Genomic DNA, 22,543 nt, shown 5'->3' with positions numbered 1-22,543 from the left:
CGTATCTGGGCATCCTCCCGTATCTGGGTATCCTCCCGTATCTGGGCATCTTCCCGTATCTGGGCATCCTCCCGTATCTGGGTACCCTCCCGTATCTGGGCATCTTCCCGTATCTGGGCATCCTCTCGTATCTGGGCATCTTCCCGTATCTGGGCATCCTCCCGTATCTGGGCATCCTCCCGTATCTGGGCATCCTCCCGTATCTGAGTACCCTCCCGTATCTGGGCATCCTCCCGTATCTGGGCATCCTCCCGTATCTGGGCATCCTCTTGTATCTGGGTACCCTCCCGTATCTGGGCATCTTCCCGTATCTGGGCATCCTCCCGTATCTGGGTACCCTCCCGTATCTGGGCATCTTCCCGTATCTGGGCATTCTCCCGTATCTGGGTACCCTCCCGTATCTGGGCATCCTCCCGTATCTGGGCATCCTCTCGTATCTGGGCATCTTCCCGTATCTGGGCATCCTCTCGTATCTGGGCATCTTCCCGTATCTGGGCATCCTCCCGTATCTGGGCACCCTCCCGTATCTGGGTACCCTCCCGTATCTGGGCATCCTCCCGTATCTGGGCATCCTCCCGTATCTGGGCATCCTCCCGTATCTGGGTATCTTCCCGTATCTGGGTACCCTCCCGTATCTGGGTACCCTCCCGTATCTGGGCATGTAGATATGGACGGCATCCGTGTACATCACCAGGTAGATGCCGGAAGTCACTGGTCAGGTGTTCCATCTCTGAATATTACACAATATAAATGAGAGGTGAAGATGGATGGTCTCTGGTCTATGGAGAGGCCATGGACACGTTCCATACACTGGCAGAGGGCCGCTCACCCGATCCCACCTCCTACACACCTTGGTGAGATTCGGGCTCAGGTGTACGAGATGGACGCAGTCAGTGATTGGACCATCATACAACTTGTCCCTTACGTGATGGAACCTGCACCAAGGTTCAGCCACAAGGCTGAGGAGGCCATACATGAGGCCATACATGAGGCCATACATGAGGCCATACATGAGGCCATACATGAGGCCATACATGAGGCCATACATGAGGCCATACATGAGCAGAGGCCAATCAGCCTGGATATGGTGGGATTGCGCGGTGTTCCTCCCCTGAGTATCTATGACCGGTGGGTCTCCATAGAGCAGACGACCCCTCCCCCCTCTGGGTTTCTCAGCTGAACCTCTGTGTATTCCATAGAAGAAACATCTATTGGATTTGGAGTAATTATGAGCGCTTGTTAATCCAATAACAGGATGAGTGTCCCCGGGGCCCGTCCTCCTTCTTGTACAATGACCCCGGGGCCCCTCCTCCTTCTTGTACAATGACCCCCCAGCTGTGACCCTCCATACTGTGTGTTAGGAAAACATCATAAACTTCTGTTTCCTCAGCTGAAGGTAAACACACCAATAATGTGAGAGGTGGGAGATGGGGGCCATTCGGGGGCCCTCATTGTTCCTGTGCCCCTCCCACCGCCTCCCCGCTGTGTCTTCACAATCAGCTGTAATTGTATCAGAGATTCCCACAGTCTCTACAGGGGCCACAGAGCTGACAATCTACAGGGCTGTCCGGCCCTTCCCCCATAATCCCAAAGTCTACACCGGGGACTGGACCACAGAGCTGACAGTCTTCTTACAGATGTGTCCATCCCTGTGCCCATTATGAGGGGTTCCCACCATCCCTATGCCCATTATGAGGGGTTCCCACCATCCCTATGCCCATTATGAGGGGTTCCCACCATCCCTATGCCCATTATGAGGGGTTCCCACCATCCCTGTGCTGAGTTCCCGGGTCTGTACACCCGCTGTGCCCATTATGAGGGGTTCCCACCATCCCTGTGCTGAGTTCCCGGGTCTGTACACCTGCTGTGCCCATTATGAGGGGTTCCCACCATCCCTGTGCTGAGTTCCCGGGTCTGTACACCCGCTGTGCTCATTATGAGGGGTTCCCACCATCCCTGTGCCCATTATGAGGGGTTCCCACCATCCCTGTGCTCATTATGAGGGGTTCCCACCATCCCTGTGCCGAGTTCCCGGGCCTGTACCCCCGCTGTGCCCATTATGAGGGGTTCCCACCATCCCTGTGCCGAGTTCCCGGGCCTGTACCCCCGCCGTGCCCATTATGAGGGGTTCCCACCATCCCTGTGCCGAGTTCCCGGGTCTGTACACACGCTGTGCCCATTATGAAGGGTTCCCACCATCCCTGTGCCGAGTTCCCGGGTCTGTACACCCGCTGTGCCCATCATGAGGGGTTCCCCCCATCCCTGTGCTGAGTTCCCCGGTCTGTACCCCCGCTGTGCCCATTATGAGGGGTTCCCACCATCCTTGTGCCCATTATGAGGGGTTCCCACCATCCCTGTGCTGAGTTCCGGGGTCTGTACCCCCGCTGTGCCCATTATGAGGGGTTCCCACCATCCCTGTGCTGAGTTCCCGGGTCTGTACACCCGCTGTGCCCATTATGAGGGGTTCCCACCATCCCTGTGCCGAGTTCCCGGGTCTGTACACCCGCTGTGCTCATTATGAGGGGTTCCCACCATCCCTGTGCCGAGTTCCCGGGTCTGTACACCCGCTGTGCCCATTATGAGGGGTTCCCACCATCCCTGTGCCGAGTTCCCGGGTCTGTACACCCGCTGTGCCCATTATGAGGGGTTCCCACCATCCCTGTGCCGAGTTCCCGGGTCTGTACACCCGCTGTGCCCATTATGAGGGGTTCCCACCATCCCTGTACCGAGTTCCCGGGTCTGTGTCCTATATGGTATATTATATTTATATATTTTGATTTTAGCATATATTCGATATTTTATTATCTATATTTTTAGATATTTATTATTATATATTCCGTTTTTATATTTATTTATAAATGTGTAATTTTATTTTATTTTTTATTAAATATTTATTTTTTTAATACTATTAAATTAGATTCATATTATTTATTATTGTCGATATTTTTATATTTACTTTATATATAATTGTATTTCATGTTATATCTAGTCATTTGTTCAATATATTTATCATATAATCTTTTTATTATTATTATTATTATTATTATTATTATTATTATATTTGCATTCCTTTTTGTTTTTTCATTTGTGGTATATTTATTATTATAATATTTGTTTTCCTTTTTTATATTTATTTATAATGTATTTATCTGTATTATATATTTATTATTTTATGAGATTGATATTCTTGTTTTATTCATTGGTGGTTCTCCTGTACAGTGAGGTGTCCTCCTCTGGTGAGAGTCCTCCTCTGGTGGGTGACCTCCTCTGGTGGGTGTCCTCTGGTGGGTGTCCTCCTCTGGTGGGTGTCCTCTGGTGGGTGACCTCCTCTGGTGGGTGACCTCCTCTGGTGGGTGTCCTCTGGTGGGTGTCCTCTGGTGGGTGTCCTCCTCTGGTGGGTGACCTCCTCTGGTGGGTGACCTCCTCTGGTGGGTGTCCTCTGGTGGGTGTCCTCCTCTGGTGGGTGACCTCCTCTGGTGAGTGTCCTCCTCTGGTGGGTGTCCTCTGGTGGGCGTCCTCTGGTGGGAGTCCTCCTCTGGTGGGTGACCTCCTCTGGTGAGTGACCTCCTCTGGTGGGTGTCCTCCTCTGGTGGGTGTCCTCCTCTGGTGGGTGACCTCCTCTGGTGAGTGTCCTCCTCTGGTGGGTGTCCTCTGGTGGGCGTCCTCTGGTGGGAGTCCTCCTCTGGTGGGTGACCTCCTCTGGTGGGTGACCTCCTCTGGTGGGTGTCCTCCTCTGGTGGGTGTCCTCCTCTGGTGGGTGACCTCCTCTGGTGAGTGTCCTCCTCTGGTGGGTGTCCTCTTCTGGTGGGTGTCCTCCTATGGTGGGAGTCCTCCTCTGGTGGGAGTCCTGGTCTCCTGGAATTTGGCTGGTTGTAAACCTTGTGTAAATTAGGAGGCCACAGGTAATGAGGAGATGGTTGGGGGAAGGGAGATGATGCCTGTCCCAGCTGGAGGTCCCAGGACACTTCCAGCCATGAATAGGGGCCCCTCCAGGTGTGAGGGGGTTAATGTATTTACCCCTTGACCATATATAAAGAGCTGTGAGCCGTCCTCACCTCCATTGCGGTCTCCTCTCACCTCCAAGATGTTCCACATTCTGTTCCTTGGCTTCTTCCTCCTGGACTTTCCTCCTCCGGTTCTGCTCAGGGTTCTGCCCATGAGAGGCTGGTCCCATGAGGTGGAGACCACCCACAGCTGTGCGCCTTGCCATGAAGAGCGCTGTCCTCCGGGACCCCAGCGCTGCCCGGCTGGCAGGGTGAAGGATCGCTGTGGCTGCTGCTGGGAGTGCGCCAACGTGGAGGGGCAGATGTGTGACCTGCCCTGGATGAAGCACCATTTCGGGACCTGTGGAGATGAACTGAGGTGCCAAGTAAAAGTTGACTTCAGTGAGGAACCCCAGTGTGTCTGCCCCAGCCAGGAGAGCGTGTGCGGCACTGACCACAGGACCTACAAAAACATCTGCCGCTTACAGGAGGCCGCCAGGACCAGGCGGAGGACGGTGCTGAATATGGAGCACGCAGGACCCTGCCAGGAAGGTGAGTCCCTATGGGTGCCATGAAGAGGGGTGGGGAGCTTAGGTCATAGGATGGTCAGAAGGCCAACCACAGATCTAGAAATTGTAGCACTTTGAGATGAGATCTGGTAGCACCACGTGCCAACCCCCCTGGAGCTTAGCTAAGAGCCAACTGTGCCATAGGTTCAGATCACTTCCTGAAAGCCCCTCAAATGTGGCCCCTCAAATGTGGCCCCACTCCCCCTCCCTTCTACCTTATTATGGTCTCCTTTTCAAATTATGGGGTTTGGTTGTGTTGCAGGTTGCTGAAGCCCCGCAGTCTCCATCGCAGGCTTCTCTGGTCCTGCAAGGTTAAGGTCTATGGGACAGGCCAGTCTCGGGATCTGTGGTACAGGCCAGTCTCAGGATCTATGATACAGACCAGTCCCAGGATCTATGGTACAGGCCAGTCTTGGGATCTATCATACAGATCAGTCCCAGGATCTATGGTACAGGCCAGTCTTGGGATCTATCATACAGACCAGTCCCGGGATCTATGGTATAGGCCAGTCTCTATGGTGCAAGCTGTCCTCTTGTTCTATGGTGTTGGGTGGTTTATTCTTCCCTAGGGTGACACAGTGCATGTCATATCCTGATGGTCCCTGTCCTACCAGGTGTAGACCAAGGCGTGTCACATACAGTACACATTGCATTTTCTAAGTACACCTTAAGCCCTATTGTCCCGGCCAGTCTCAGGCTGTATGATACAGGCCAGTCTCAGGTTCAAGGGTCCCAGCCAGTCTCAGGCTCTATAGCCCCGGCCAGTCTCAGGCTCTATAGCCCCGGCCAGTCTCAGGTTCTGTAGTCCCGGCCAGTCTCAGGTTCAAGGGTCCCAGCCAGTCTCAGGCTCTATAGCCCCGGCCAGTCTCAGGTTCTCTAGTCCCGGCCAGTCTCAGGTTCTCTAGTCCCGGCCAGTCTCAGGTTCTCTAGCCCCGGCCAGTCTCAGGTTCTCTAGCCCCGGCCAGTCTCAGGCTCTCTGGTCCCGGCCAGTCTCAGGTTCTCTAGTCCCGGCCAGTCTCAGGTTCTGTAGTCCCGGCCAGTCTCAGGTTCTCTAGTCCCGACCAGTCTCAGGTTCTGTAGTCCCGGCCAGTCTCAGGTTCTGTAGTCCCGGCCAGTCTCAGGCTTTGTAGTCCCGGCCAGTCTCAGGTTCTCTAGTCCCGGCCAGTCTCAGGCTCTATAGCCCCGGCCAGTCTCAGGTTCTGTAGTCCCGGCCAGTCTCAGGTTCTGTAGTCCCGGCCAGTCTCAGGCTTTGTAGTCTCGGCCAGTCTCAGGCTCTCTAGTCCCAGCCAGTCTCAGGTTCTCTAGTCCCGGCCAGTCTCAGGTTCTCTAGTCCCGGCCAGTCTCAGGTTCTGTAGTCCCGGCCAGTCTCAGGTTCTGTAGTCCCGGCCAGTCTCAGGTTCTGTAGTCCCGGCCAGTCTCAGGTTCTGTAGTCCCGGCCAGTCTCAGGTTCTCTAGCCCCGGCCAGTCTCAGGTTCTCTAGTCCCGGCCAGTCTCAGGTTCTGTAGTCCCGGCCAGTCTCAGGTTCTCTAGTCCCGACCAGTCTCAGGTTCTGTAGTCCCGGCCAGTCTCAGGTTCTGTAGTCCCGGCCAGTCTCAGGCTTTGTAGTCCCGGCCAGTCTCAGGTTCTCTAGTCCCGGCCAGTCTCATGCTCTATAGCCCCGGCCAGTCTCAGGTTCTGTAGTCCCGGCCAGTCTCAGGTTCTGTAGTCCCGGCCAGTCTCAGGCTTTGTAGTCCCGGCCAGTCTCAGGTTCTCTAGTCCCGGCCAGTCTCATGCTCTATAGCCCCGGCCAGTCTCAGGTTCTGTAGTCCCGGCCAGTCTCAGGTTCTGTAGTCCCGGCCAGTCTCAGGCTTTGTAGTCCCGGCCAGTCTCAGGCTCTCTAGTCCCAGCCAGTCTCAGGTTCTCTAGTCCCGGCCAGTCTCAGGTTCTCTAGTCCCGGCCAGTCTCAGGCTCTCTGGTCCCGGCCAGTCTCAGGTTCTCTAGTCCCGGCCAGTCTCAGGTTCTCTAGTCCCGGCCAGTCTCAGGTTCTCTAGTCCCGACCAGTCTCAGGTTCTGTAGTCCCGGCCAGTCTCAGGTTCTGTAGTCCCGGCCAGTCTCAGGCTTTGTAGTCCCGGCCAGTCTCAGGTTCTCTAGTCCCGGCCAGTCTCATGCTCTATAGCCCCGGCCAGTCTCAGGTTCTGTAGTCCCGGCCAGTCTCAGGTTCTGTAGTCCCGGCCAGTCTCAGGCTTTGTAGTCCCGGCCAGTCTCAGGCTCTCTAGTCCCAGCCAGTCTCAGGTTCTCTAGTCCCGGCCAGTCTCAGGTTCTCTAGTCCCGGCCAGTCTCAGGTTCTGTAGTCCCGGCCAGTCTCAGGTTCTGTAGTCCCGGCCAGTCTCAGGTTCTGTAGTCCCGGCCAGTCTCAGGTTCTGTAGTCCCGGCCAGTGTCAGGTTCTGTAGTCCCGGCCAGTCTCAGGTTCTATAGTCCCGGCCAGTCTCAGGTTCTGTAGTCCCGGCCAGTCTCAGGCTTTGTAGTCCCGGCCAGTCTCAGGTTCTATAGTCCCGGCCAGTCTCAGGTTCTCTAGTCCTGGCCAGTCTCAGGTTCTCTAGTCCCGGCCAGTCTCAGGTTCTGTAGTCCCGGCCAGTCTCAGGTTCTGTAGTCCCGGCCAGTCTCAGGTTCTGTAGTCCCGGCCAGTCTCAGGTTCTGTAGTCCCGGCCAGTCTCAGGCTTTGTAGTCCCGGCCAGTCTCAGGTTCTATAGTCCCGGCCAGTCTCAGGTTCTCTAGTCCCGGCCAGTCTCAGGTTCTCTAGTCCCGGCCAGTCTCAGGTTCTGTAGTCCCGGCCAGTCTCAGGTTCTGTAGTCCCGGCCAGTCTCAGGTTCTGTAGTCCCGGCCAGTCTCAGGTTCTGTAGTCCCGGCCAGTCTCAGGTTCTGTAGTCCCGGCCAGTCTCAGGCTTTGTAGTCCCGGCCAGTCTCAGGTTCTATAGTCCCGGCCAGTCTCAGGTTCTCTAGTCCCGGCCAGTCTCAGGTTCTCTAGTCCCGGCCAGTCTCAGGTTCTGTAGTCCCGGCCAGTCTCAGGTTCTGTAGTCCCGGCCAGTCTCAGGTTCTGTAGTCCCGGCCAGTCTCAGGCTTTGTAGTCCCGGCCAGTCTCAGGTTCTATAGTCCCGGCCAGTCTCAGGTTCTCTAGTCCCGGCCAGTCTCAGGTTCTGTAGTCCCGGCCAGTCTCAGGTTCTGTAGTCCCGGCCAGTCTCAGGTTCTGTAGTCCCGGCCAGTCTCAGGTTCTGTAGTCCCGGCCAGTCTCAGGTTCTATAGTCCCAGCCAGACTCAGGTTCCATGGTGCAGGCCAGCCTAAGGTTCTCTGCTTCTAGTCATCCTGAGGATGGAGACATCCCGCTACTCACAGATCTACCATCTCAGCTATATAATCACAGGCCGCTCCTGAGGAGACCATATTGAAACCAGTTATCTGTTGAACTTACATGGAGTTTACCTTTGCATGGAGTTTACCTTTGCATTAGTGCACATGGGACTCTGTATATACAGATAAAGGTCACGATTGGAATATTCCATCTCTGGGGAAGTGTTGATTCATTTTTCACTTGTGACTATACATCAGTTTATTTATTCACTTATCCATTTTTTGTATATATTTTAAATCACAAGTTGTATTTATGCACATTTATGTTACATCAATATCTGATTGGATGGCAGGGATAACCAATGACGGGCAGGGATAACCAATGATGGGACAGTGATAACCAATGACGGGACAGTGATAACCAATGACGGGACAGGGATAACCAATGATGGGATAGTGATAACCAATGACGGGACAGTGATAACCAATGACGGGACAGGGATAACCAATGATGGGACAGTGATAACCAATGACGGGACAGTGATAACCAATGACGGGACAGGGATAACCAATGACGGGACAGTGATAACCAATGACGGGACAGGGATAACCAATGACGGGACAGGGATAACCAATGACGGGACAGGGATAACCAATGACGGGACAGGGATAACCAATGATGGGGCAGGGATAACCAATGACGGGACAGTGATAACCAATGACGGGACAGGGATAACCAATGATGGGACAGTGATAACCAATGACGGGACAGTGATAACCAATGACGGGACAGTGATAACCAATGACGGGGCAGTGATAACCAATGACGGGGCAGGGATAACCAATGATGGTACAGTGATAACCAATGACGGGGCAGTGATAACCAATGATGGGGCAGTGATAACCAATGACGGGGCAGTGATAACCAATGACGGGGCAGGGATAACCAATGATGGGGCAGGGATAACCAATGACGGGACAGGGATAACCAATGACGGGACAGTGATAACCAATGACGGGACAGGGATAACCAATGATGGGATAGTGATAACCAATGACGGGACAGGGATAACCAATGACGGGACAGGGATAACCAATGATGGGATAGTGATAACCAATGACGGGACAGTGATAACCAATGATGGGACAGGGATAACCAATGACGGGGCAGGGATAACCAATGACGGGGCAGTGATAACCAATGATGGGACAGGGATAACCAATGACGGGACAGGGATAACCAATGATGGGATAGTGATAACCAATGATGGGGCAGTGATAACCAATGACGGGGCAGTGATAACCAATGATGGGACAGGGATAACCAATGACGGGACAGGGATAACCAATGATGGGATAGTGATAACCAATGATGGGGCAGTGATAACCAATGATGGGACAGGGATAACCAATGATGGGATAGTGATAACCAATGATGGGGCAGTGATAACCAATGATGGGACAGTGATAACCAATGATGGGACAGGGATAACCAATGATGGGACAGGGATAACCAATGATGGGATAGTGATAACCAATGATGGGGCAGTGATAACCAATGATGGGGCAGTGATAACCAATGATGGGACAGGGATAACCAATGATGGGATAGTGATAACCAATGATGGGGCAGTGATAACCAATGATGGGACAGTGATAACCAATGATGGGACAGGGATAACCAATGATGGGACAGGGATAACCAATGATGGGATAGTGATAACCAATGATGGGACAGGGATAACCAATGATGGGATAGTGATAACCAATGATGGGGCAGTGATAACCAATGATGGGGCAGTGATAACCAATGACGGGGCAGTGATAACCAATGACGGGGCAGTGATAACCAATGACGGGGCAGTGATAACCAATGACGGGGCAGGGATAACCAATGACGGGACAGGGATAACCAATGACGGGACAGTGATAACCAATGACGGGACAGGGATAACCAATGACGGGACAGGGATAACCAATGACGGGGCAGTGATAACCAATGACGGGGCAGTGATAACCAATGACGGGGCAGTGATAACCAATGACGGGGCAGGGATAACCAATGACGGGGCAGGGATAACCAATGACGGGGCAGGGATAACCAATGACGGGGCAGGGATAACCAATGACGGGGCAGGGATAACCAATGACGGGGCAGTGATAACCAATGACGGGGCAGTGATAACCAATGACGGGGCAGGGATAACAATGACGGGGCAGTGATAACCAATGACGGGACAGGGATAACCAATGACGGGACAGGGATAACCAATGACGGGACAGTGATAACCAATGACGGGACAGTGATAACCAATGACGGGACAGTGATAACCAATGACGGGACAGGGATAACCAATGACGGGACAGGGATAACCAATGACGGGGCAGGGATAACCAATGATGGGACAGTGATAACCAATGATGGGGCAGGGATAACCAATGACGGGGCAGGGATAACCAATGACGGGACAGTGATAACCAATGACGGGACAGTGATAACCAATGACGGGACAGTGATAACCAATGACGGGGCAGGGATAACCAATGACGGGACAGGGATAACCAATGACGGGACAGTGATAACCAATGACGGGACAGTGATAACCAATGACGGGACAGGGATAACCAATGACGGGACAGTGATAACCAATGACGGGACAGTGATAACCAATGACGGGGCAGGGATAACCAATGACGGGACAGGGATAACCAATGACGGGACAGGGATAACCACCGATGGGACAGGGATAACCAATGATGGGACAGTGATAACCAATGACGGGGCAGGGATAACCAATGATGGGATAGTGATAACCAATGATGGGGCAGTGATAACCAATGACGGGGCAGTGATAACCAATGATGGGATAGTGATAACCAATGATGGGATAGTGATAACCAATGACGGGACAGGGATAACCAATGACGGGACAGGGATAACCAATGATGGGGCAGGGATAGCCAATGATGGGCGCGGCACCCAATTTATTTATTTATTAAACCTAACTTCCTTTTTTAAATTTATACTTCGGGGTTCATAATTACTGGAAATATTCTGAGAGCTTTATGTCGGGGCGCTTCTTCAGTGATCGTTGTGTGAACATTGAGCGCAGTAACTGTCCTGATAGTGCTTCTCTAAACTCTGAGAACCACGACTGAGAACCACGTCTGAGAACCACGACTGAGAACCACGACTGAGAACCACGACTGAGAACCATGACTGAGAACCACGACTGAGAACCACGACTGAGAACCACGACTGAGAACCACGACTGAGAACCACGTCTGAGAACCATGACTGAGAACCACGACTGAGAACCACGACTGAGAACCATGACTGAGAACCATGACTGAGAACCATGACTGAGAACCACGACTGAGAACCACGACTGAGAACCACGACTGAGAACCATGACTCAGAACCACGACTGAGAACCATGACTGAGAACCACGACTGAGAACCATGACTGAGACTTGTATCTAAGAACCAGACCTGAGATCTGGGCCTGAGAGCCACGTCTGAGATCTGGGCCTGAGAGCCACGTCTGAGATCTGGGCCTGAGAGCCACGTCTGAGATCTGGGCCTGAGAGCCACGTCTGAGATCTGGGCCTGAGAGCCACGTCTGAGATCTGGGCCTGAGAGCCACGTCTGAGATCTGGGCCTGAGAGCCACGTCTGAGATCTGGGCCTGAGAGCCACGTCTGAGATCTGGGCCTGAGAGCCACGTCTGAGATCTGGGCCTGAGAGCCGGGTCTGAGACATTGTATTTCACTGTAAAACAGTTGCAGAAGGTGTAACTTATAAACTGGAGAATAGCTGAGGGCCACAAAGGACAACAGAGGAGGGTCAGGAGGGCCACAAAGGACCACAAAGGAAGGTCAGGAGGGCCACTAAGGACAACAGAGGAGGGTCAGGAGGGCCACAAAGGACCACAAAGGAAGATCAGGAGGGCCACTAAGGACTACAGAGGAGGGTCAGGAGGGCCATGTGAGACCCATACAACTCCACATTGACTTGTCTAAGAGGAATACTGTTTGCTGGCCCTGATTGGTGATGGAGGATCTCCTGATTGGCCGATCCATCATAGAAGAGATCTGTAGTCTATCAGCCAGGTGGGGAGATCTTGGCACGGAGATTGGTGACATGTTTCAGGAGGTGGGTGCTCGGTCAGGGATCCCTGAGTGAGGGGGGGGAGAGGGATGGGTTCTTCTCTCTGACATCATCTCATCTCTCTGCAGCTCCGCTTCTCCTCACCTCCACGCGGGACACGGCCGCTGTGATTGGTCAGACGGTGATCCTGGGCTGTGAGGTGTCGGCTCAGCCAATGGCAGAGCTGGAGTGGAGGAAGGAAGGAATCCAGGGGCCCCTTCCGGGGGACAGCGGCCACATCATTGTCCAGGTACTGACCCCAGAAAATGTCCAGGAGTCCCCTCCCCTATATACAGAGGAACCCGCCCAAATACACAGGAATCCCACCATATACACAGGAATCCCCTCCCCTATATACACAGGAATCCCCTCCCCCATATACACAGGAATCCCCCCATATACACAGGAATCCCCCCCCTATATACAGAGGAACCCGCCCAAATACACAGGAATCCCCTCCCCTATATACACAGGAATCCCCCCATATACACAGGAATCCCCTCCCCTATATACACAGGAATCCCCCCATATACACAGGAATCCCCCCATATACACAGGAATCACCCCATATACACAGGAATCCCCCCCATATACACAGGAATCACCCCATATACACAGGAATCCCCCTCATATACACAGGAATCACCCCATATACACAGGAATCCCCCTCATATACACAGGAATCCCCTCCCCTATATACACAGGAATCCCCCCATATACACAGGAATCCCCCCATATACACAGGAATCCCCCTCATATACACAGGAATCCCCCCATATACGCAGGAATCCCCCCCCCTATATACACAGGAATCCCCCCATATACACAGGAATCCCCCTCATATACACAGGAATCCCCCCATATACTTATGGAATCCCCCTCATATACACAGGAATCCCCCCATATACACAGGAATCCCCCTCATATACACAGGAATCCCCCCATATACACAGGAATCCCCCCATATACACAGGAATCCCCCTCATATACACAGGAATCCCCCCCATATACACAGGAATCCCCCCATATACACAGGAATCCCCCCCATATACACAGGAATCCCCCTATATACACAGGAATCCCCCTCATATACACAGGAATCCCCCTCATATACACAGGAATCCCCCCATATACACAGGAATCCCCTCCATATACACAGGAATCCCCCCATATACACAGGAATCCCCTCCCCTATATACACAGGAATCCCCCCATATACACAGGAATCCCCCCCCCCATATACACAGGAATCCCCCTCATATACACAGGAATCCCCTCCCCTATATACAGAGGAACCCACCATATACACAGGAATCCCCCCCATATACACAGGAATCCCCCTCATATACACAGGAATCCCCCCCATATACACAGGAATCCCCCCATATACACAGGAATCCCCCCATATACACAGGAATCCCCCCATATACACAGGAATCCCCTCCCCTATATACACAGGAATCCCCCTCATATACACAGGAATCCCCCCCATATACACAGGGATCCCCCCATATACACAGGAATCCCCCCATATACACAGGAATCCACCCCCCTATATACAGAGGAACCCGCCCATATACACAGGAATCCCCCCATATACACAGGAATCCCCCCCATATACACAGGAATACCCCTCATATACACAGGAATCCCCCCATATACACAGGAATCCCCCCCATATACACAGGAATCCCCCCATATACACAGGAATCCCCCCCCTATATACAGAGGAACCCGCCCATATACACAGGAATCCCCCCCCTATATACAGAGAAACCCGCCCAAATACACAGGAATCCCCCCATATACACAGGAATCCCCCCCATATACACAGGAATCCCCCCCATATACACAGGAATCCCCTCCATATACACAGGAATCCCCTCCATATACACAGGAATCCCCCTCATATACACAGGAATCCCCCCCATATACACAGGAATCCCCTCCATATACACAGGAATCCCCTCCATATACACAGGAATCCCCCCATATACACAGGAATCCCCCCCATATACACAGGGATCCCCCCCATATACACAGGAATCCCCCCCCTATATACACAGGAATCCGTCCATATACACAGGAGTCCCCCCCCCATATACACAAGAATCCCCTCCCCTATATACACAGGAATCCCCCCCATATACACAGTAATCCCCCCCATCTACACAGCGATCCCCCCATATACACAGGAATCCCCCCATATACACAGGAATCCCCCCCATATACACAGGAATCCCCTCCCTCATATACACAGGAATCCCCCTATATACACAGGAATCCCCCCATATACACAGGAATCCCCCTCATATACACAGGAATCCCCTCCATATACACAGGAATCCCCCCATATACACAGGAATCCCCCCATATACACAGGAATCCCCCCATATACACAGGAATCCCCCTCATATACACAGGGATCCCCCCATATACACAGGAGTCCCCTCCCCTATATACAGAGGAATCCCCCCCATATACACAGGAATCCCCCCCATATACACAGGAATCCCCCCATATACACATGAATCCCCCCCATATACACAGGAATCCCCCCGTATACACAGGAATCCCCCCATATACACAGGAATCCCCCCATATACACAGGAATCCCCCCATATACACAGGAATCCCCTCCCCTATATACACAGGAATCCCCCTCATCTACACCGGAATCCCCCCCATATACACAGGAATCCCCCTATATACACAGGAATCCCCTCATATACACAGGAATTCCCCCCCCCCCCATATACACAGGAATCCCCCCCATATACACAGGGATCCCCTCATATACACAGGAATCCCCTCATATACACAGGAATCCCCTCATATACACAGGAATCCCCCTCATATACACAGGAATCCCCCCCATATACACAGGAATCCCCCCATATACACAGGAATCCCCTCATATACACAGGAATCCCCTCATATACACAGGGATCCCCCTCGTATACACAGGAATCCCCCCCATATACACAGGAATCCCCTCCCCTATATACACAGGAATCCCCCTCATATACACAGGAATCCCCCTCATCTACACCGGAATCCCCCCATATACACAGGAATCCCCCCATATACACAGGAATCCCCCTCATCTACACCGGAATCCCCCCCCCATATACACAGGAATCCCCCCATATACACAGGAATCCCCCCCCATATACACAGGAATCCCCCCCATATACACAGGGATCCCCTCATATACACAAGAATCCCCCCATATACACAGGGATCCCCCCCATATACACAGGAGTCCCCTCCATATACACAGGAATCCCCCCATATACACAGGCATCCCCTCATATACACAGGAATCCCCTCCATATACACAGGAATCCCCCCATATACACAGGGATCCCCCCCATATACACAGGAGTCCCCTCCCCTATATACAGAGGAATCTCCCCATATACACAGGAATCCCCCCATATACACAGGAATCCCCCCATATACACAGGGATCCCCCCCATATACACAGGAGTCCCCTCCCCTATATACAGAGGAATCTCCCCATATACACAGGCATCCCCTCATATACACAGGAATCCCCTCATATACACAGGAATCCCCCTTATATACACAGGAATCCCCTCCATATACACAGGAATCCCCCCCATATACACAGGAATCCCCCCATATACACAGGAATCCCCCCCATATACACAGGAATCCCCCCTTATACACAGGAATCCCCCTCATATACACAGGAATCCCCTCATATACACAGGAATCCCCCTCATATACACAGGAATCCCCCTCATATACACAGGGATCCCCCCATATACACAGGAATCCCCCTATATACACAGGAATCCCCCCATATACACAGGAATCCCCCATATACACAGGAATCCCCCTCATATACACAGGAATCCGTCCATATACACAGGAATCCCCCTCATATACACAGGAATCCCCCCCATATACACAGGAATCCCCTCATATACACAGGAATCCCCTCATATACACAGGAATCCCCCTCATATACACAGGAATCCCCCCCATATACACAGGAATCCCCCCATATACACAGGGATCCCCTCCATATACACAGGAATCCCCTCCATATACACAGGAATCCCCCCATATACACAGGAATCCCCTCAAATACACAAGAATCCCCCCCCCATATACACAGGGATCCCCCCCCCCATACACAGGAATCTGACCCCCCACCTATCTCTCTCCGCAGTCCCGGGGGGGTCCTCAGAGACATCATGTGACTGGCTGGCTGCAGATACACAACGTGCGACCACGGGACGCCGGGGTATACACCTGTCATGGACGCAACATGTATGGAGAGGTGACCACATCCGCCCGGCTCACCGTCATCTCACCCGGTAAGAGGCCGCACCTCCTTCTACATCACCCTGCAGTGGGAGGGGCCAACTTGGAGCACCCTATGTCTGTATCACCCTGCAGTGGGAGGGGCCAACTTGGAGCACCCTATGTCTGTATCACCCTGCAGTGGGAGGGGCCAACTTGGAGCACCCTATGTCTGTATCACCCTGCAGTGGGAGGGGCCAACTTGGAGCACCCTATGTCTGTATCACCCTGCAGTGGGAGGGGCCAACTTGGAGCACCCTATGTCTGTATCACCCTGGAGTGGGAGGGCCACAATTAAAGCACCCTTCTGTTTGTACCCAGATACCAAAATTTCCTTTCAAAATATCACCCCGAAATCACCATCTCCTCATCCTTCTCACTGTGATCTCTACTCCTCCTGCACCGTGTCCTTCCATCTCACCATCTCCTCATCCTTCTCACTGTGATCTCTACTCCTCCTGCACCGTGTCCTTCCATCTCACCATCTCCTCATCCTTCTCGGTGTGATCTCTACTCCTCCTGCACCGTGTCCTTCCATCTCACCATCTCCTCATCCTTCTCGGTGTGATCTCTACTCCTCCTGCACCGTGTCCTTCCATCTCACCATCTCCTCATCCTTCTCACTGTGATCTCTACTCCTCCTGCACCATGTCCTTCCATCTCCTCATCCTTCTCACTGTGATCTCTACTCTTCCCGCACCATGTCCTTCCAACTCACCATCTCCTCATCCTTCTCACTGTGATCTCCACTCCTCCTGCACCGTGTCCTTCCATCTTATCTCCTCATCCTTCTCACTGTGATCTCTACTCCTCCTGCACCGTGTCCTTCCATCTTATCTCCTCATCCTTCTCACTGTGATCTCTACTCTTCCCGCACCATGTCCTTCCATCTCACCATCTCCTCATCCTTCTCGGTGTGATCTCTCCTCTTCCCGCACCGTGTCCTTCCGTCTCACCATCTCCTCATCCTTCTCACTGTGATCTCTACTCCTCCTGCACCATGTCCTTCCGTCTCACCATCTCCTCATCCTTCTCACTGTGATCTCTACTCCTCCCGCAAGATTGTCCTTCCATCTCACCATCTCCTCATCCTTCTCACTGTGATCTCCACTCCTCCTGCACCGTATCCTTCCATCTCCTCATCCTTCTCACTGTGATCTCTACTCCTCCCGCATCATGTCCTTCCATCTCACCATCTCCTCATCCTTCTCACTGTGATCTCTACTCCTCCCGCATCATGTCCTTCCATCTCACCATCTCCTCATCCTTCTCACTGTGATCTCTCCTCTTCCTGCACCATGTCCTTCCATCTTATCATCTCCTCATCCTTCTCACTGTGATCTCTGCTCTTCCCGCATCATGTCCTTCCATCTCACCATCTCCTCATCCTTCTCACTGTGATCTCTACTCCTCCCGCACCGTGTCCTTCCGTCTCACCATCTCCTCATCCTTCTCACTGTGATCTCTACTCTTCCCTCACCGTGTCCTTCCGTCTCACCATCTCCTCATCCTTCTCACTGTGATCTCTACTCTTCCCTCACCGTGTCCTTCCATCTCACCATCTCCTCATCCTTCTCACTGTGATCTCTACTCCTCCTGCACCGTGTCCTTCCATCTCACCATCTCCTCATCCTTCTCACTGTGATCTCTACTCCTCCCGCACCGTGTCCTTCCATCTCACCATCTCCTCATCCTTCTCACTGTGATCTCTACTCCTCCCGCACCGTGTCCTTCCATCTCACCGTCTCCTCATCCTTCTCACTGTGATCTCCACTCTTCCCGCACCGTGTCCTTCCATCTCACCATCTCCTCATCCTTCTCACTGTGATCTCTCCTCTTCCTGCACCGTGTCCTTCCATCTCACCGTCTCCTCATCCTTCTCACTGTGATCTCTACTCTTCCCTCACCATGTCCTTCCATCTCACCATCTCCTCATCCTTCTCACTGTGATCTCTACTCCTCCTGCACCATGTCCTTCCATCTCACCATCTCCTCATCCTTCTCACTGTGATCTCCACTCCTCCTGCACCATGTCCTTCCATCTCCTCATCCTTCTCACTGTGATCTCTCCTCTCCCTGCACCATGTCCTTCCATCTCACCATCTCCTCATCCTTCTCACTGTGATCTCTACTCCTCCTGCACCATGTCCTTCCATCTCACCATCTCCTCATCCTTCTCACTGTGATCTCTCCTCTTCCTGCACCATGTCCTTCCATCTCCTCATCCTTCTCACTGTGATCTCTCCTCTTCCTGCACATGACCCCCCCCCCCCCAGTTCTCCTTCTCCCTCTCTGTATGATCCTTGCTCCATCTCTCTCATGTCCCCACCCTGACTCACCAACTGTTTCATATCGTTCTACAGACTCTCCACTGGCCCCTGAAGTCTCAGGTCACCTCATTGGCGTCTTTGATGTGACAGATGATGAAGATTACTTGAGTGAAGGTCCATCGGGGGCCCATGAGTGAGTTCCACAACCATCCGGAGATGATTCATCCTGACGTCTTGTTGGCCGGTGTTTGAAGTATTATGTGGTCCTCTGCCTTCAAGGAGATGTAGAAATCTGGCAGAACGCAACCCCTGTTTATGAACCCAGCGGTGTCCTGCCGTGACAACATATCTGACTGTTGGTTAGTCCTGAAGACAATTGTGTTCTGCAGTCCTCGGCCTTCTGTAGATCTGGACAGTGTGCATTGCTATGGCCCCAGAAATACTCAGTGGAACCCGATCTAGACCGGGGACCACCCATCGCCTTCTGCACCCCTATTTAATGTTATGGTCACTGTGTGACATACAGATGTGCTGACCTTGTCAAACCTCCTGATTCTGTAGGCAATACATTGTGTAATGGTGGCGTCTCTCCAGGAACCGACCCATCCGTGTCCCTCTGTAGAAGAATCAGAGAATTGTATACAATGTATCAGACTGGTATGTGATCTTGTGTAGGACGAAGGGTGCAATTATCCCAATTCCCGTGTGAACATTTCCTGAGGGAACCATGGATCTTCTTGTGTCCTTCTGGCCCTCACCTCGCGTCTTTGTGCGGAGATTTCATAAATATGGCAGAGCACGAGCATAGTCTAGTAACTTCTGGAATGATGTACCTCGTACGTCGGCCTATCAGCAACGTGCTCTGACCCCCATTCCCAGCAGCTGGTGGCCCCCTGCACTGAGATCAAGCAAATAAAGGGTCTTCTGCACCACGATGCTGAGCTCTGAGGTCGTCATCTGTGTGTTATAGTCCAGGATCTCTCTGAACGCTCAGCTACAAGGAGTGATGGAGATTTTCATGGATGGACTCCTCATCACGGGTCTTTGCTCTCGTATTCCTGCTGCCAATCCCAAGTCTTCAATGGGAACTGTTGTAGCTGCTTCATTGCACAAGTAGATGCTTCATATGATGCTGCAGCCTGTAGATCAGGTCCAGGCGGTCACATTTGTGGTTCTAGATTGTAAATAAGAATTTTATTAAGAGGCGATCCATTGTGAACAAATTACTCAACTGAAATTGGGGTCACTGAAGAACCCATTGCTGTCTCTTAAAGTTGTAAATAAAATTTACTGTAGAAGATATTGTGTTCTGGGGTCACTGCGGGGGCCATTGCTGCCCCTTAAATCTGTACATTTGGGTTACCATAGAAGATATTGTGTTCTGGGGTCACTGCGGGGGCCATTGCTGCCCCTTAAATCTGTACATTTGGGTTACCATAGAAGATATTGTGTTCTGGGGTCACTGCGGGGGCCATTGCTGCCCCTTAAATCTGTACATTTGGGTTACCATAGAAGATATTGTGTTCTGGGGTCACTGCGGGGGCCATTGCTGCCCCTTAAATCTACATTTGGGTTACCATAGAAGATATTTTGTTCTGGGGTCACTGCGGAGGCCATTGCTGCCCCTTAAATCTGTACATTTGGGTTACCATAGAAGATATTGTGTTCTGGGGTCACTGTGGGGGCCATTGCTGCCCCTTAAATCTACATTTGGGTTACCATAGAAGATATTGTGTTCTGGGGTCACTGCGGGGGCCATTGCTGCCCCTAAATCTGTACATTTGGGTTACCATAGAAGATATTGTGTTCTGGGGTCACTGCGGGGGCCATTGCTGCCCCTAAATCTGTACATTTGGGTTACTTTAGAAGATATTGTGTTCTGGGGTCACTGCGGGGGCCATTGCTGCCCCTTAAATCTGTACATTTGGGTTACCATAGAAGATATTGTGTTCTGGGGTCACTGCGGGGGCCATTGCTGCCCCTAAATCTGTACATTTGGGTTACCATAGAAGATATTGTGTTCTGGGGTCACTGCGGGGCCATTTCTGCCCCTTAAATCTGTACATTTGGGTTACCATAGAAGATATTGTGTTCTGGGGTCACTGCGGGGGCCATTGCTGCCCCTTAAATCTGTACATTTGGGTTACCATAGAAGATATTGTGGTCTGGGGTCACTGCGGGGGCCATTGCTGCCCCTTAAATCTGTACATTTGGGTTACCATAGAAGATATTGTGTTCTGGGGTCACTGCGGGGGCCATTGCTGCCCCTTAAATCTGTACATTTGGGTTACCATAGAAGATATTGTGTTCTGGGGTCACTGCGGGGGCCATTGCTGCCCCTTAAATCTGTACATTTGGGTTACCATAGAAGATATTGTGTTCTGGGGTCACTGCGGGGGCCATTGCTGCCCCTTAAATCTGTACATTTGGGTTACCATAGAAGATATTGTGTTCTGGGGTCACTGCGGGGCCATTTCTGCCCCTTAAATCTGTACATTTGGGGTACCATAGAAGATATTGTGTTCTGGGGTCACTGCGGGGGCCATTGCTGCCCCTAAATCTGTACATTTGGGTTACCATAGAAGATATTGTGTTCTGGGGTCACTGCGGGGGCCATTGCTGCCCCTAAATCTGTACATTTGGGTTACCATAGAAGATAATGTGTTCTGGGGTCACTGCGGACCCCATTGCTGTACCTGAACTGTGGATGGTGACGTCTCAGTTCCCTATTATATTGAGAAGTGACCCCTCTCCCTTCTCTGTATCACATCAGTGTCCCCCCATCACCTGTCACATTGGTCAGTGTCCCCCCATCACCTGTCACATTGGTCAGTGTCCCCCCATCACCTGTCACATTGGTCAGTGTCCCCCCCATATCACCTGTCACATTGGTCAGTGTCCCCCCATCACCTGTCACATTGGTCAGTGTCCCCCCATCACCTGTCACATTGGTCAGTGTCCCCCCCCATCACCTGTCACATTGGTCAGTGTCCCCCCCATCACCTGTGTGTCACATTGGTCAGTGTCCCCCATCACCTGTGTGTCACATTGGTCAGTGTCCCCCCCCATCACCTGTCACATTGGTCAGTGTCCCCCCCCATCACCTGTCACATTGGTCAGTGTCCCCCCCATCACCTGTCACATTGGTCAGTGTCCCCCCCATCACCTGTCACATTGGTCAGTGTCCCCCCCATCACCTGTCACATTGGTCAGTGTCCCCCCCATCACCTGTCACATTGGTCAGTGTCCCCCCATCACCTGTCACATTGGTCAGTGTCCCCCCCCATCACCTGTCACATTGGTCAGTGTCCCCCCCCATCACCTGTCACATTGGTCAGTGTCCCCCCCATCACCTGTCACATTGGTCAGTGTCCCCCCCATCACCTGTCACATTGGTCAGTGTCCACCCCATCACCTGTCACATTGGTCAGTGTTCCCCCCATCACCTGTCACATTGGTCAGTGTCCCCCCCATCACCTGTCACATTGGTCAGTGTCCCCCCCATCACCTGTCACATTGGTCAGTGTCCACCCCATCACCTGTCACATTGATCAGTGTCCCCCCCATCACCTGTGTGTCACATTGGTCAGTGTCCCCCCATCACCTGTGTGTCACATTGGTCAGTGTCCCCCCACCCATCACCTGTCACATTGGTCAGTGTCCCCCCCCATCACCTGTCACATTGGTCAGTGTCCCCCCCATCACCTGTCACATTGGTCAGTGTCCCCCCCCCATCACCTGTCACATTGGTCAGTGTCCCCCCCATCACCTGTCACATTGGTCAGTGTCCCCCCCATCACCTGTGTGTCACATTGGTCAGTGTCCCCCCCATCACCTGTCACATTGGTCAGTGTTCCCCCCATCACCTCTGTGTCACATTGATCAGTGTCCCCCCCATCACCTGTGTG

General features: G+C 52.4%; 1 protein-coding gene across 1 annotated transcript; it reads left to right on the top strand.

The window, feature by feature from the left end:
• The first annotated feature begins 3,793 nt into the window (after positions 1–3,793).
• Positions 3,794–19,909, top strand: LOC149440554 (kazal-type serine protease inhibitor domain-containing protein 1-like). Its single transcript, XM_089658474.1, has 4 exons — positions 3,794–4,535; positions 12,117–12,277; positions 16,232–16,379; positions 18,729–19,909. Exons 1-4 carry the CDS (start codon positions 4,085–4,087, stop codon positions 18,830–18,832), a joined length of 864 nt encoding a protein of 287 aa, XP_089514600.1. The 5' UTR covers positions 3,794–4,084; the 3' UTR covers positions 18,833–19,909.
• Positions 19,910–22,543: the final 2,634 nt, after the last annotated feature.

The sequence above is a fragment of the Staurois parvus genome, unplaced genomic scaffold (assembly GCF_062004578.1).
Source record: "Staurois parvus isolate SC_StPar_1 unplaced genomic scaffold, SC_StPar_1.0 ptg001074l, whole genome shotgun sequence".
Lineage (NCBI taxonomy): Eukaryota > Metazoa > Chordata > Amphibia > Anura > Ranidae > Staurois > Staurois parvus.
This window is presented reverse-complemented; position numbering and strand designations above follow the sequence as displayed.